Here is a 16,821-nt window from a genome sequence, read left to right as displayed (position 1 = left end):
AATAATTTAAATTTAAATTAAACATTGTTATTTCACTTATTTAACCTATAAACATCAATAGACTTAAAATGAATATGTCCATCATAAATTTATAAGTCAGTTCATTTATAGGTGAACCCCCGTGAAATTATGGACCATTCTATTTTATAAACATTATAATTGTATTTAAAAAATAAAAAGTATAATTTTTAAAACACGTATATTATAGTTTATATATTAAATAATTATAGTTAAAATTAAAATTAATTTTATTAATATGACTTAAATTTTAAAATACAAATTATATATTTATTTTAGTTTTTAAATGATTCATTGACCGGTATAAATCAACTAAGACTCAAATTGTTATTTAAAAAAGACATCTAACAAATATTTTTAAATGAGAACTTGGGTCCATTAAATAGCTCTACAAAATGAATATGCATAATACACTAAGTCTAAAGTTCTAATTTTATTGTTACAATTATAAATAAAAAAGCTATAAATATATGAATACTGAGTATTGGTGCCAATGAAAAGCTTTGTAGAAGTTAAAAACTGAATTTGCAATTAACTAAATATCAAAATATGCAAGCACCAAAAGAAAAGAAGTAAAAAATACAAAAGAATAACAACTAAAAACTTAACAACAAAAGGAGATAAACTGAAATAAAAGGGCATCTAAATGGCTAAAAATATGTATTTAACTATTCTTTCTTGTTGGGATGAAGTGGAGATGTCCAATAATTTTTGACAGCAAATAAAAGTTTCTCCCTTTCAAGAGGGCCATCTTCATGGTCCACAATTTGACTGTCCCAATCCATGCCATTCACTATACTCTTTACCTTTACCAATATATCAACATCATCTCTGATTATTACACTTCCCTCTGGTCTAAGAATCCTATCCATCTCTAGCACTATGTCTTCCAATTCACATCTACAATGCATAAACAAATCAACTGTCTGTTTAGTTTCATGTTTCAGACATCAAAATCACACTAAAATTTCCATTTTGGATGCACATTTGGTCTTTTTTCATTTACATTTTCCACAAACCAAGTGTTTTGCAAAACTAGGATAAGGTAGTTTACTCAACTTTTTTGTTTTGATTTAATAGCTAAGATGAATCCAGAATTTTAAACTTTGTAGAAATTTTCAGTTAAACATTATCTGGGAAATGTAATAAAAAGGCATATATATACCTGTCATTGTAGAGGCTGAATACCGAATCAGCATGAATTAAGTCATAAGTTCTAGGATAAGTAGACATTGCTTCACACCTGCAACATTATAATGGCCATAGACGTTTTTACAGAGAAAAAAAAAAGGAATGAATTTCATCAAATAAAGATTGAAAGAAAACTGAGCTAACCAATTATGGTATGTTCCAATCAACCCCCTTTCAAATATTGCACCAAGTGTATCAACCTTGGCCTGAACAGGAACCACATTCATGACCCAGACAGGGGAATCTATGAGAGCCGCAGCAAATCCACCCAAGTAAGCATTCATGTCTAAAAGGTTGCGATACCTCCCAGCTTTTCCAAGCTGATTATTAACATTCTTATAATATGATACCCTTTTCTTCCACAGCTTGTTATCATTTGAGAAAGTTTCGGGGGTAACCCCCTTTATGGTCCCCATAGAAATCCTTGGTGGGGTGGCTTTTAGTCTGTCAGGCCAATTTTTCAATGCCCCACCAGCAGTTTCTTCTTTGCTGGATACATCAGGCAGAGGACTCAAACATGTTTGCATATCAGTGTACCTGAAAAGTGAAAATAGAAAACTCCAGTTAAAGAACTGACCAAGTTCATAGAATTTCACTGAGTATTTAAACTAATAGTTGATAAAAAAATTTGTTAAACAACCATTGTAAAAATCCATTACTATCATACACAATTTGTCATTGGAACAGCCTGAAATGTTTTACTGTCAGTGAATACATTATGTACCCTTTAAATAGGACCTAAGTTTAAAATTCTCTAATGAGGTTCCTGTAATGAAAAACAAAATAACATTATCAACTAATCAAGAACCATAATATGTATCTTATCAATAATGATCAACAAATTAACAGATTTCTTATTCGTGTCAAATTGTAAGTTGATGACAGTTTTTTTACGAAGTGCACAGATTATTTCCACAAAATTATCGACATGTTAATTTAACCAAAAACAAAAAACAGATGGAAATGTTAACTTGCAGAAATCAAACACGAGTAATGGGAAAATACCAGGCCTTGTCAGGGCTACCCTGTGCCTTGCAGAAAGGTCGGTTATGAGTGAGCTTGCGGTTGGCTTTGCATTCCAAATGGTTTTTGGCTTTCTGCCAAATAGCTATGTCATCCTTCTCCACTAGCTTGTTCCAGCACAGGCTTTTAGCTACATTCTCGATTTTGGTCTGTTCTTCATTCAAATCATCTTTCGTTCTTTCCCATCCTTTCCAATGTTTCTTCCAACGAATTGGTGGCCCAGATAGAATCCAATACCCACCGGGGCGTAGAATTCGATCAATTTCATTTAGATAAAGCCCGTCTAATTCCACAAATGGGAAAAGGAAAAAAAATAACACGTTAGTTTTGAATCATGAAGCTTCATTCATAAAACACAAACAATTTTTTCAGATGCACTTTGCTGTTTTACTTTTACACTAACACCCAAAACATTACACTGACATCCTCGTTACACACAAACACACGTTTTTTGGTGAAGTAGATTATCCAAAACACTAAAATGGTAGGAAGTAATGTCCAGAGAGTCTCAATAAATCTGAGGGTATCACTTTAAATTAATCTTATTCTTCATACATTAATTTATTTGCATTTGGTGAGTGAGAATATCATTGGTACCGTATTCAGCCCATGGAATGAGGCATCGTGAACAATGTGCCATGTCAAAGGCTCTGGAAGGAAAAGGCAACCTCTTTGAGGCTAGGACTCCAATTAATGCAGGAACCCCTCTTTCAAGAGCAAACTGAACTTGTGCCTCATGGGTGTCCCTAGGAGCAATGGACACTGCTATGATGTCACGTGACAGAAGATAGGCTCCCCAACTAGCAACCTGCATTATCAAAGCTTTTGACCTATTAAATTCAGTTTCTTCAAATTATTCTTCACAAAAGAAGCCATATTTTTTACATAAAATATAGCTGACAAGATTTTTTAATGTTTGCCCTTTTGGTCCTTTGAACCACAACACACTATTGAGCAAGATTGTAGATAAATCTTCTTAAGATGCGACCGGGACATCACATGTAATCCGCGAAAAGATGACATAAAATAATGTAACATATGAAATACCTGAATTGAAAGCCTAGGTTAATAGAAGTACATCTGGTTTGTGACTAACTAACCAGACAAATGCCACGTTAGGGAATAAACAATATTAAAATATAGCATTATAATAATCAGCCACTCAAATATGTTTCTACTTCCAGTTGAACTCAGTTATTATAAATTGTTGTAAACTATAATAATATTAAGTTTGGAAATCTCAGCTATAGTACTATGGATGTTTCTTTACCTCGTGAAGCACATACCTCGCCCGGTTTATTCATTTGTGGATTTTTTTATAAAAAGTCAAAGAAAATGTACCCCAAAAGCTAAAACTGAGAGAAAATAAATGACATATTAAGATAAAAATTATTGTACAGATCCGACCCAAAAAATAATTCTATAACAACTTAACCATTATTGGAGCATGAAAAGAAATGGGCTTAAGGGCCTTGTTCTTTACAACAACTAATGAGGTTGTGCCTTCAATTCAAGGGTGATAAGCTTTGTAGTAACTTTAGGAGATGCTCACTGTTAAACTGAGAAAGGGACGCATAGTAAAACGAGAAAAAACGTAGGACCCAACTAATCCTTCAAAAACTCAATTTTGTTTTCAATAGTAATATAAAATAATGATTAAGAAAAACAAAATATACTGTTAACAAACAAATAAAAATATTTACAATAATTTTAAAATATAATTGATACATAGATTTAGTTCAATTTAATTTTCAGTGGGGTCCCAAACGGTGGAAACATCATCATTGGTGTACCAAAAGTAAAAACATCAAGGACAAAGATGTTCCAACCCAGTCCAAAAGACCACTTTAATTTTATTTTTTTTGAGAAAAAAAATGTTTTCTTAACCATGAAACAACGAGCAAAAACAAAAAATTAAAAAAAAAAAAGTAGGAAACGGAAAGCGCGCGTACCCCACAGCCAGTATCGACGGCGGTCCTCACCGAGCCGTCGCGGAGGCTAACTAACTTCCCAATGTCGTCAATGTACTTGTCGGCGCCGTCGGGGAACATGGTGCCGCCCCCGGGGAAGTGGAAGCGGTCGCCTTGGTAGCGGATCCAGTTCTGCACGGCCTTCTCGACGGTGAGTTCGCGGTGCGGAACGTTGGCGTACCACGCGACGTCGCGGCTGGCCGGCCACGGGAAGGGGTTGCGGTATCCGTGCGGCGCGGGGACGCGGCACTTGAGAGCTTCGGTCTTCGTGGGACAGTGGCGCTCGCGGTACACCATTCTGCGGCGCGAGTAGCGGAGGGAGCGGGCGTGGTCCTCGCATGGGGTGTACTCGCTGAGCGACACGTCGCAGGGAGGGTAGCGAGATGTGGAGGTGGAAAGAGGGAGAGAGGTGGCAGTGGCGTTGTGGTGAGAGGAGAAATCTAAGTGTGAGGTGGAGGGTGGGCTATGGAAACATGGTTTTGTTGTAAGTGTTGCTGTGGGTTTGGAGGTTTGCCGGTATGCACCGAAGGTGTATGAGAAAATGCAGAGGAGTGCGACAAGGGAATAGAGGTTGGTTTTTTTGCAGTGAGTATTTGGTTTGGAGGGTTTGGCCGTGGGATGGTAGGGTGAAGTTGAATCAGAACTGGGCATGGTGGGTGGTGGGTGGTGGGTGTAAGAAAAAAAAATAGTGCTTTTGGTGTGAGAAAGCAAGCGTCTGTGTGGTGATTGGTGGAGTGTGGGGGTTTAAGTATTGGAATGAAGTGGAAGAGGTGAATTACATTGCAGAGTGGAATACAATGGTGGCGTGAGGATTCAGAAGTGGGACCAGATTTGGAGAAAAGTGAAAGGGCCTGTTTTCACCAATGGGTGCGTTTCTGAGTATTTGACTGCTGATGTGAGGTAATAATTGCTGTAACATTTCAACGTTGTTTGGAAAATGTCAAGAAACATTATTAACAATGAAATGCATCTTTGACTACAACTTTGATCACCATATGTTACTACAACTACTTCACATGAATGTTATACTAACCAGTAAAGTGAGTTTTATAAGAACTTTTTTGAAGCAGGTTTAGAATGTTCTTAAACAAGATTGTTCAAGTAGCTGGTAGAGAGTAGTGCAGTCAATAGAACAAACTGAGAGATTGAATGAGATGTTGAACAAACAAGATGAAAACAGAAAGAAAAAACATGAGAAAGAAATCAAACAAACTTTCTTATGAAAAACTATTAAAAAACAGATATTTTTTCATCACCTGCATATATTTGGACTAGTTTTCATAAGCATTTGTCTTTAATAATTAATTCCTAATTTTCTACAACTAAAAGAAATTATAAATGGACTTAATAATCATTCAAGAACACGCTTGATCCTAATCAATTAATTACCATTCTTCATATGGAAATGGACTGTCTCATATTAAATTTTTACAGAGTGGTATATGATGTGAAACTTTTGTATCTTTCTTCAATGGGAATGTACCCTCTCATATTCATTTTTTTTCCATGGTCGTATATTTTCTTCTTAAATGAAGTAAGTAAATTTTAATCTTAATATTCTTCATCTACTTACTTAATTTGTTAAAAGAGGATACCCACAAATTGTTAAGATCTGATGAAATTTGGAGTAGGATTTTAATCCAAAATATTCAATCAAAGACATATTTTTTGTTTGTTTTTTTTTTCTTCTATACTAGGAACTAAAAAAAATCCAATTTGAATGATTTAAAGAATATATAAAATATCATTTCTTAAATTTATTAGAAAACATTAAAAACTATAAATATCAATAAAATAATTCAACTCTGCTGATAAAATAAAAGCAGAAATTCAAATAAGAGAAAAATATTGAAATTAAAACTTAATAATATTTAAGATAGAGGAAAAATTATAAAATGTAAATCATTAGATAATTTAAATGGAATGTGTAATGTAAAATTAAAATAATAAATTATCAAAGAAAAACAACATGTTACATGTGAAATTAAAGAAATCCGTTAACATAAATAATAACAGGGTAGTTTTTTTATCATTTTTATTTCTGATTTTCATATAATGCTTTTAGTTTAATATCTATGAACTACTTCAATAATAAAATATTGAAAACCCATCTGATAAAAATCTAAACACGGTGATGAATTCTGAACACAGTACCATTATTTGGTTGAAAAAGGAAAACTACCAAATTGATCATGACCAGTTAGGTGCATGGTACCCTATGGTAGGGTCGTGTTGCATTCTTCGTTTTTTACTTATATAATTCAAACACCACTTTGTACAATTTCATCATCAACGACATTTTTGTAACATTTAACCTCTTTTTTCCCCTTATTCATATATCTTTTTCATGTCATTTTATTCTTACATATCCAACTTTCCAAAACTTCTTACCATGCTCCATTCCTTTTCATAAAAGATAGAAAATTTTCATCAACCATTGCCAACCACACCTGATTATTCTCTGACACATTTTGAAGAATAAAAAATTATTATATATATGTGTGTTTTCTTTTTTTCAAGAGATAAAACTGATTTTATAAAATTAGATTATACTTAAATTTACTTATTTAAATAATACCTTAATATAGTTTATTAGATATATTAAATCACTATCAAATAATTCATAATTTAGATAAAATATGAATTAATTTTTAATTGATGTGATAGATCCGTTTGAATTCATATTAATTAAAAATAAAATCAATTTTATAGAAAAATTGAATTACACTAGTCTAACTTCTTCATATATATTAGTAGAAACAGAGATGCAATCGCGCCTGTGTATCCACATTTTTATTTTTACTCAATTTTTATGAGATGATAGAAATGTAATATATATATATATATAAATAATTTTTGATGAGTTGAAATTGAAAAACAAAAAATAAAGTGTAGAGAGTGATTAAAAGTGGATGTTATTTTATTTTATATGTGAAATTTTGTGTGCAAATGTGTAAAATATGTTCTCTTTGTTACTTTAAATAAAGAACTAAGAAAAGTGTGGGGAGTCATATAAAAACTGTACATTAATATTAATTTAAAAAATTAAAAATAATTCTATTTTTTAAGTAATTCATATAAAATGACAAAATATTCAATTATATTAATAAAATAAAATATATTAAATAAGAGTAAAATTGAAAAAATCAGTTATAATGAAAAGGTATAGATATATATACTAATCACTTTCCACTAATCACTTCCCACTAAGTTATCTAAAACGAATTAACTTAAAGGAATTAACTTACTTACTTTTATAGGCCATTAAATTATTTAATACTGTAATACTTAGTTGTTCTTTTTCCTTGTTGACGTGAGGACTACTTCTTTTACAATGAAGTAGCATATCTCCATTTAGAGATACATTAAATATAGTTTTTTTATTAATTTCCAAACGTACTTTTGTAGAGAGCTTTGTTATTGTCACACATATTGTTAATTAAAGAATTCAATAAAATCTGGAAAAAATTTCCATGGGTAAATAATTTTAAAAAAATAACTTTATTATTCTTATTAATGTTTTTTTATTGAAATAAATAGAATTGTAAAAATAGGTTTACTGTGATGGATTACCTCAAAAAGTCAAATTTGTTTAGTTCCTTTGTTCTGCATCATAATGCATAGATCTATTTTATAAAATATAAAAAATATATTATTTAAAAAAAAAGTTTTATTAATATTTATGACATGTTGCATTGCCTAGGACTTGTTAACGGATATCTGACATGTATACAATCAAGAAGACAAATATGGATGGGCTTTTAATTCCACCCACATAAGTTTTATCTTCCCATTCCCTAGGTTTTTTTTTTTCTTATAAAAATATTTGATTATTTCTTGTAAATATTAAATATTAGTTATAATTTTTTTAATTAATTACTCAATTGATTCTGACTTATTCGTTTTTCAATAGTTTCTTATCTTATGAGATGAGATAAAAAAAAAAATCTTTTTCTCTTAATTCTCTGAAATAAATGTTGGAGTTTTAAATTTTAAAATGGACGATATTTTAAATGTGTTAATTAATTTCAATTAATTTAAAGTAAAAATAACAATAATTTTTTAAATTTATACTTTATTTTCTGCTGTCTCTCTCTCATTGCGCGCTTCGGTTGTTCCATAATTTGAATTGGTGAGAACCAATACTTTTATTTAAAACATATAAATGCTAGGTTTACCTACCTCTTATAAGTTTATAAAATACACTTAAATTAATAATTCAGCAATAAAAATAATAATTAAAATGTACAAAATAAACTATTAATGTAATTAATGATTATGTAATACTTATTTTAATAACAGAAGTTAGAACGATCTACAGATATGTAATAATTTTGAGAATTATACATTTAACTTTTTATATTCACTTATATATTTTCATTTTTCAATATTCTTATTGACATCTTTTACAAATGAACATTTATTTTATTTTTATTTTTGATAAATATAAAAAATCGGATTTAAAAGACAAATCACCTTTTTACCACCTCAAATCCAAGTCATCAATTCTAGTAGTAACAGTTGTTTAAGAAATGGTTTGATGCATAGTAGTAACCGGAATTTATATTACTTTTTTCAACATGTCTTAATATAATATCACATTAGTCTTTCATATATGATGCTTTGATGCATAATACTTTATAATAGAAATTTGAGATGATGTCATCTCTAACCTTGTGTTTGGATAAAACATTTTATAATTTTTAAGACATTAATACATTGAATTTTTTTAATTGGTCTTATTTCAAATTGTTTCATTTTTAAATGTTTTATTTATATATGAGAATTCAAATCTAGTAAATTTTTGTTTTTTTTGGATAAAACATTTCAATTACCATTAAATTCAAAAAATTATTTAAATACCAAAAAACGATTATAAATTCAATAAATATTAATGTTGACAATCTTTTGTAATCGATTTTGATTGGTGTTATTTTTGGGTCAAAGTTTTTAAGGATTTTTTCATCTTATATTTTCAAAACTTTTTCTGAATTGATGTTAAAAGAGATTATTTTTAGTTACATTATAATCATTTAGAATTACATCGTTCAAGGTTATTTTTATGATGTTGACAATTTGAGATTTTTGTCAGACTATTTCTATCAATGTTGACTGAAATTTTTTCCCAATTAACATTGGTAAAAAAATCCTAATTCTTTGTAGATATAAAAAAAAAAAAATATGACAAATGACTTTTGAAAAAATGTAATTCACATTTGCAAAAAAAATAATATACTAATCATATTAATCGAGAACAATGTGAGAAAATTTAAAAAGATATTACAATGAAAAAAACTATTAATCTAGCAACACAGATTCAAATTATTATTTTTAATAATAGTAATAATAATAATAATGTTAAGCAAAGGTTAAAAATTATTTGTGAAAGTTGGTGTCATAAATTGGTCTTTGTTATGACTCATGTTCCATAAAGGAAGAATCACCGAGGAGATTGAACAACAATGAGACATGAGTTGAATACAAAGGACCACCTTTAACATAAAATTTTAAGACAATAAGTTTTTTAATCTTCTTATTATATATTGTTCAACTTTTACATTTCTACTCAATGTGAAACTTAGACTCATACTTGGATTAATAAGTTTATAATTGAGGAATTTCCATTACTACTTTTTTTTCTTATTAGGGTTCCTAAAAATAGCATGATTCATGTTTGTCTCCCTGTGATTAACGACAAATTAAACCTCATTCCTATTGGTTAGGTTACTTTAAGAGAAATAGTTTGTGAGATCCCTATGTGAAAGGTGTTTGGTATAAGAGTGTTAAATAAAGTTAAATAATTGTGCATCACTAATATTGTGGTGGTTTGCTCATTTATGTATTGTATTTTATAAAGTGGGGTTTGCACTTTTTTTATATATTATAATTTGGTCATATATGTGAATGAGATGAGATCTCCAGTAAGATTTTATGTCTCATATGAGAGTCGGGTGACTTGTTAATTAAAAAGACCAATAATCAAATAAATTAATAATGAAGGATAAAAAAAATTTGGGCAAATGAGGAGTAATGTCCTGATAGTGATCACTATTTGATGAGTCTAGCAAAATAATAAAGTTTATATCTATATAAACAACTAACACACAAAAAATGTCTCATCCTTGACAGGTATGTACTTTATTTGTTCTACATCCATCAAGAAAAAGAGATAGTAGAATAGAGAGTTAAAGGGATGAAACCTTGGATCGTAATTTACCTCGTCCAATCTTCAAACATTGAAAAGTAATCTCCCGTAGAGAAAAATGGTCAAAATCATTCATCTCGTTGAATCTCTATAGCATTAAAGAATACACTAGTGCAGATAAGTTAAACAAATGCGGCTATTTTAAATTTACAAATGCGGTCATAGAACCGCATTTGATCAACACGCATTTGTAAATCTGGAATTTACAAATGCGGTCCTATGACCGCATTCATAAATCACATTTACAAATGCGGTCATTTTAGGTAACCGCATTTGTATATTATTCTGAATTAGGGAGTGGGTTTGGGGTTTAGGATTTATGAATGCGGTCTTGGTAAAAACCGCATTCATAAATCACTATTTACAAATGCGGTCATTTACTAAGACCGCATTTGTAAATGCGAATTCACTATTTACAAATGCGGTCTTGGTAAATGACCGCATTTGTAAATAGTGCTTTTTTTTTTGGTATATCCTGTTTTGTGCAGAAACCATATATTTAAATAACCTGCATAATGATTAAACCCAGCCAGACAAATACAAAAATGTAGTAACCAATTGAAATCATCAAAATGTACATTTACAAGTGATCAAATTACATATAATAAAACCACTAATATTGTTTACTTATGCTAGAGTTATAAAAATTAATGAAGTATGTGGACCAAGAATCTCTAACATATGAAATGCCTTCCTCACTCATTGGTGTTTCTTCTGTGAATAACTGCATTGCAAAGTTGACATAAATTAGTTTCTAGATATATATATGTTCAAGAATTATAAAAATGATTTAACATATACCTCCTTCCAACCAGTTTTAACACCTAGTCTTATAATGGTAATCATCCATTGCATAATGTAATAGCCACACTCATAGCTTCCTGGTTGTTTATTACACTATATAATTCAATAAAAAGTAATATGTTAGTATATTGATAAACAATGATAATAGAGAAAGAAAAAAATTACAAACCTTTACTCTTATGTAGTTCAAATTATTTGAACTGGATCGACCTTTTAGGATGTTATATCCACGCCATGAACTGGTTAATACAAAAAACCTCGTTAGTAGATGGTTAATTAGTAACATATACAAAGTTAAGTTTATACTATACTTACGTATCAATGATATCCTTAAATTTTGTGGGCATCTTCTTGTGTAGGGAACAGAACCACACAGCAGTCTTATCAACCATTGATAAGACAAGTAACTGCCAATGATGCCTATATGATCATTGAAAAGAGTTAGTAAATATTTAAAACATGAAATAATAATAATTGATGACATATAATTAAACTTACTAATTAATGTAAGGGCATAAATAAATTTGTTTTCCCTCTTTTTCCAGGATGTTAGTGATGTATGCTTGAGTCTCAGTTGAGTTTGGTCCAACGGGATTAGTATATGCAGGATCTACGAATCCATACATATTTTCCTTCCCCTCAGTGATACAGACTCTATGCAAAAACCTACAAGTTTTTAGTTAAAGCATAATCAATAATAATTTAACATAAAGTAAATCGAATAATAGGTAAAGATACTTACATCATAAAAAATTGAATTATACTTATATTGAGCTCCTGGTTCCCAGATATAAATTCTGATAAATCTGTGTTGTAAATCATCAGTGGCAGTTCAGTGTTGATTTGAAAAAATGTATTATCCCACGGAACTGGAAAAGGATCATTGCCAATCTGACTAGCAATGAGACGTAGGGAAGCCATAGGATCAACTGGAACCTCACGCTTCTTTTTCGGACTTGGTGGCTGAAAAGGTTCCTACAAGATAAACAACATTTGTATTAAATTATATGTAATATATAAATATAAATAAAAAATAATATAATGAAACGAAATTATTACATGAGGTTCGGGCATAGATCGAATGAGCTCTCTGGGCCAGGCAACGAATGTCTGAAATGCATCGGCCACAGTGGTTACCTCATCTGAAGGTAGTGGAACACGAGCATCAGGAAATCGTACTTTTTCAACTGTTACCTTCGCCACATCAGGGGAGAGAGGAACATTATGTAAGGTGGTGGCGTTTTTATAGACTTTTCCAAGTGCCACCACCCGAGGAAGTTTGCCGCCCACTACCAGTAGCTCACAATCCTCTGTCTGCCCATTGATATCATCCCCTGATGTTGGAGGAGCCGCACAACTCCCCTTTGTGCTCTTGGGAGTGGGACTAACAAGGGGTTCAATCGGCTCAGCACAAACTTGTTGCGATAGAAACTCTTGTCGCATTCGATCATTCTCCTTTTTCATCTCCAGCCACATCAAATCAGTCTCCTTTCTCATCTCCTCCATTATTTCTTCACGTAACTTAGTCTTCATTTGAGTTTCCTTCTTGGAGGAGGAGGATGGCTGTCGTTCTGAAACTCCAAAATAAAGTTTAATTCCGACCCCTTGTCCAGCGGCACGAACACGACCAGAGTGTTCAGGTCGTCCAATTGCTTCAACCAGGATATCGTGACGACCTTCAGCAACAAATGTACCGTCGGATTCCAAGGAATCCTGCAAGAGTACACAAAAATCATATTTTCAATCATTAATATAATTAATGCTTTAAAAAAATTGAAAATAACAAAAATAACTTACAATTTTTTCGATTATAACCCCGGATTGCTCGGAACTTGGTGCACCCGACTTTTTAATTCGGGCCCTCTTCCATTTTTCATGGCGAAAAGGTGGTGGAGGAGAAGTGACCCCTGTTTCCACATTCTCAGAATACGTCCCCTGTTGAGATTTCTCCTTTTCCACCATCAGTGTTTGCTCAAGTTTTCTATACCCCGAACGAGACATAACGTGCGGGGTAAGATTCTTCAAAGCTATCTCTTGAGCTTTCTTCCGACGATCCTGTCATAATTGAAATAAACAAACTGAAGTAAATAAGATAAACTTATTAATGTTATATAAACCAAAAAGTTACTTCACTTACCATCCAAGCCTCATTTTCACGGCTTTCTCTAAAAAGACGCCATGTCTCTTCATCAATATGTTGGTACTTTAAACATGGATTTTCGTCTTTAAGGTCGCCAAAAATGTATCTCGAAGTCAGTCTTGACTTAAAGGTACGAAATTTAAGTGCGATATTGGATAATATCTTTGATCGAAGCGGTTCCACATCAGGAATGTCAAAGTTTGCCTAGAAAATAACATCATCAAATTAAAATTAATTAATCAATATTAAAAAACATTATATGATAACAATAATAATGTAAAGCTTACCAGAACATCCTCCCATAGCATGTTCCGATCAACCTCTGAAACCTCATCCCATGAATTAATCAAAATGGAGAGCCTCTCACGAGAAACAACTCCAAGATAGCTCATAAACTCATCTGCCTTAGGACCAAAAGCCACTCCAGTGTTGACGTCAATGTCAACATGTGTCTTCTCACCAGCAGCACGTCTCAATGCAAGACGCTTCAATCTAGTAGGTCCTCTACTGCCTCGTCCAGATCGAGGTATGTCTGGAGTCTGGTCGTCATTCATGTCTCTGTTAAAAAAATTAGGTAACAAACATTAGTTAATGTGCATCGAATTAAAATCATATAAAAATAATACAAAAAAATTCTAAATGTTTATTTACATGTTGCATGTGGGTTGAATGTTTATATGTAAATTCCTTCACTATGGTCTTTACGGGTTGCATGTACATCATCAAGTACATCGTCATCTTTATTAGTTATCATTGGTGTGAATGAACGAGTTTCGCCATATTCAATATCATCTATGGCTTCCCCTTGTTTTTTCCCGTGTAAAACGACATACCAATGTTCTGACGTAGGATCTTTCACATAGAAAACCTGAGATGCTTGTTGAACCATTATAAATGGCTCATCTCGATACCCTATCTTTCGAAAGTCCACTAGTGTGAATCCTGATTCATCAATTTTAACTCCACTTTTATTATCAACCCATTTACACTTGAAAACTGGAACGGAAAACTTAGTGTAGTCAATCTTCCATATCTCTTCTATAAACCCATAGTATGCCATTGATCCAAGTACTGGATTTGTATCTTTCGAAGTCGAAAACTGCATTGACTCGGCTTCAAGAGTAACACCAGAATTTTGAACTGTACTCTTTTCATCCAGGGACTTCGTGTAAAATATACAATTATTCACTTCGTACGCTGTACATGAAATGACATCAAACTTCAATCCAGCAGCCAACCAAGTCAAGGTCTCTGATGTCGTTGAATCCTTGAACACCTCATCTTTAAACCAAGGCATGAAAGTTCTATTATGTTCCATCAAGACCCATTTCTCTGCTTGTCTTGGGTTATTTGCCTTCACAATGGCTTTATGAGCTTCTATGTAAGGTACAACTTCATCTGTGTTATTCAATATGTACAAATGTGCTTGCAAGACTTCTGATCGAGATTTGCTTACAATATTCACACCACGTAAACATTTACTTGTAGAACGCCTGTGGTGCCATGAATTAGCTGGAACACCTATTGGATTTGCTTTTGTCATGTACTCTGAACAAAATTCAATACTTTCTTCAGCTATGTACCTTTCAATCATTGAAGCCTCTGGACGATAATGATTTTTCACATAACCTTTCAAAATTTTCATATACCACTCAACAGGATACATCCATCTTAAGTACACTGGTCCACACAATCTAACCTCTCTTACCAGATGCACCACTAGATGAACCATGATGTCAAAAAAAGACGGAGGAAAAAACATTTCCAATTCACACAAGATAACAACAATTTCATTTTGAAGTTCATCTAGTTTTGAGGGATCAATGACTTTACAACAGATGGAAGAGAAGAATGAGCACAAACGGGTTATGGTGTGTCTAACATTTTTTGGTAAGATCCCACGGATAGCTACCGGCAACAACTGTTGTATCAAGATGTGACAATCATGAGACTTCAACCCAATTAACTTCAAATCTTGCATTGACACTAGACTCTTTACATTTGAGGAATGTCCTTGTGGCACTTTCACACCCTTTAGACATTGACAAAAACTAATTTTTTCATCTTTTGACATTGCGTAACAGGCTGGGGGCAAATATGTACGCTTACCCATTTGTATGGGTGCCAACTCGCCGCGTATGTTCATCTCAATCAAATCTAAACGAGCATTTAGACCATCCTTCGTCTTCCCGTTAATGTTAAGAAGTGTACCAATTAAGCTATCACACACATTCTTCTCAACATGCATTACATCTATACAATGTCTGACTTCTAACCTCGACTAGTACGGAAGATCAAAGAAGATTGATTTCTTCTTCCAAATATTTGTCACAGATGACTTTTTTTTGGACTTGCCGAAGGTGTGGTCTATGTTATTTACCTTTTCGTAAACCTCAACACCGGTTAATGGAGTTGGTGGACCACTACCCTCTTGGTGTCCATTAAAGGCTTTTTTCAACCTCCGGTAAGGATGATGACTTCTAAGAAACCTCCGATGCCGAAGATATACTATTTTCCTTCCATGTTTCAATTGTTGAGAAGCAGTGTCTTCTTCGCATATTGGACACGCTTTGTGACCCTTAACACTATAACCTGATAAGTTACCATATGCTGGAAAGTCATTGATGGTGCAAAATAACATGGCATGAAGCTTGAAAGTTTCATTAGCAAATCCGTCAAATACTTCGACACCCTGGTCCCACATTAACTTCAAATCTTCAATTAGGGGACTTAGATAAACATCAATATCATTCCCTGGTTGTTTCGGACCGGATATCATCATAGACAACATCATGTATTTTCGCTTCATGCACAATCCAGGAGGTAAGTTGTAAATAACTAGTAATACAGGCCATGAACTGTGATTTGTACTCATATTACCAAACGGATTCATTCCGTCTGTAGCTAAACCAAGTCGGATATTTCTTGATTCTTTACCAAATTCTGGAAAGTCATCATCAAATTTCTTCCATTGAATAGAATCAGCTGGATGTCGGTACATGCCATCGCATTTCCTATCATCTGCATGCCATCTAAGATTCTTAGCATCGTCTGGGTTTGCAAACAAACGCTTCATCCTTGGAATGATGGGAAGATACCACATAACCTTCATTGGGGGTCCATGCTTTTCCATGTCATCAATAGAATCATCATCTTTTTGTTTCAACTTATAACGTGATAACCCACACCTCGGACAACTTTTCAACAATTCAAAATCTTTCCGGTATAATATACAATCATTAGGACATGCATGTATCTTTTTGTACTCCATACCCATTGGACAAAGAATCTTTTTTGCCTCGTAATTACGATTAGGTAGACTATTTCCCTCTGGAAGCATATCCTTCAACAGCTAGAGCAATTCCGTGAAGCTTTTATCAGTCCATCCGTTTATTGCCTTCAAATTCATCAATCTTAACACCGCCGACAACCGTGTGAAGTTAGTTGATCCAGGATACAAAGGAGTCTCT

General features: G+C 32.6%; 1 protein-coding gene across 1 annotated transcript; it reads right to left on the bottom strand.

The window, feature by feature from the left end:
- Positions 1-520: 520 nt before the first annotated feature.
- Positions 521-5,592, bottom strand: LOC137837666 (probable methyltransferase PMT16). The gene is made up of 6 exons (XM_068646760.1): positions 4,185-5,592; positions 2,830-3,040; positions 2,215-2,515; positions 1,354-1,746; positions 1,184-1,261; positions 521-918 (listed from the first exon to the last, which is right to left on the bottom strand). Exons 1-6 carry the CDS (start codon positions 4,851-4,853, stop codon positions 687-689), a joined length of 1,884 nt encoding a protein of 627 aa, XP_068502861.1. The 5' UTR covers positions 4,854-5,592; the 3' UTR covers positions 521-686.
- Positions 5,593-16,821: the final 11,229 nt, after the last annotated feature.

The sequence above is a fragment of the Phaseolus vulgaris genome, chromosome 4 (assembly GCF_000499845.2).
Source record: "Phaseolus vulgaris cultivar G19833 chromosome 4, P. vulgaris v2.0, whole genome shotgun sequence".
In the NCBI taxonomy this organism is placed as follows: Eukaryota; Viridiplantae; Streptophyta; class Magnoliopsida; order Fabales; family Fabaceae; genus Phaseolus; species Phaseolus vulgaris.
Note: the sequence above shows the minus strand (reverse complement) of the source record. Positions and strands in the feature narration are given on the sequence as shown.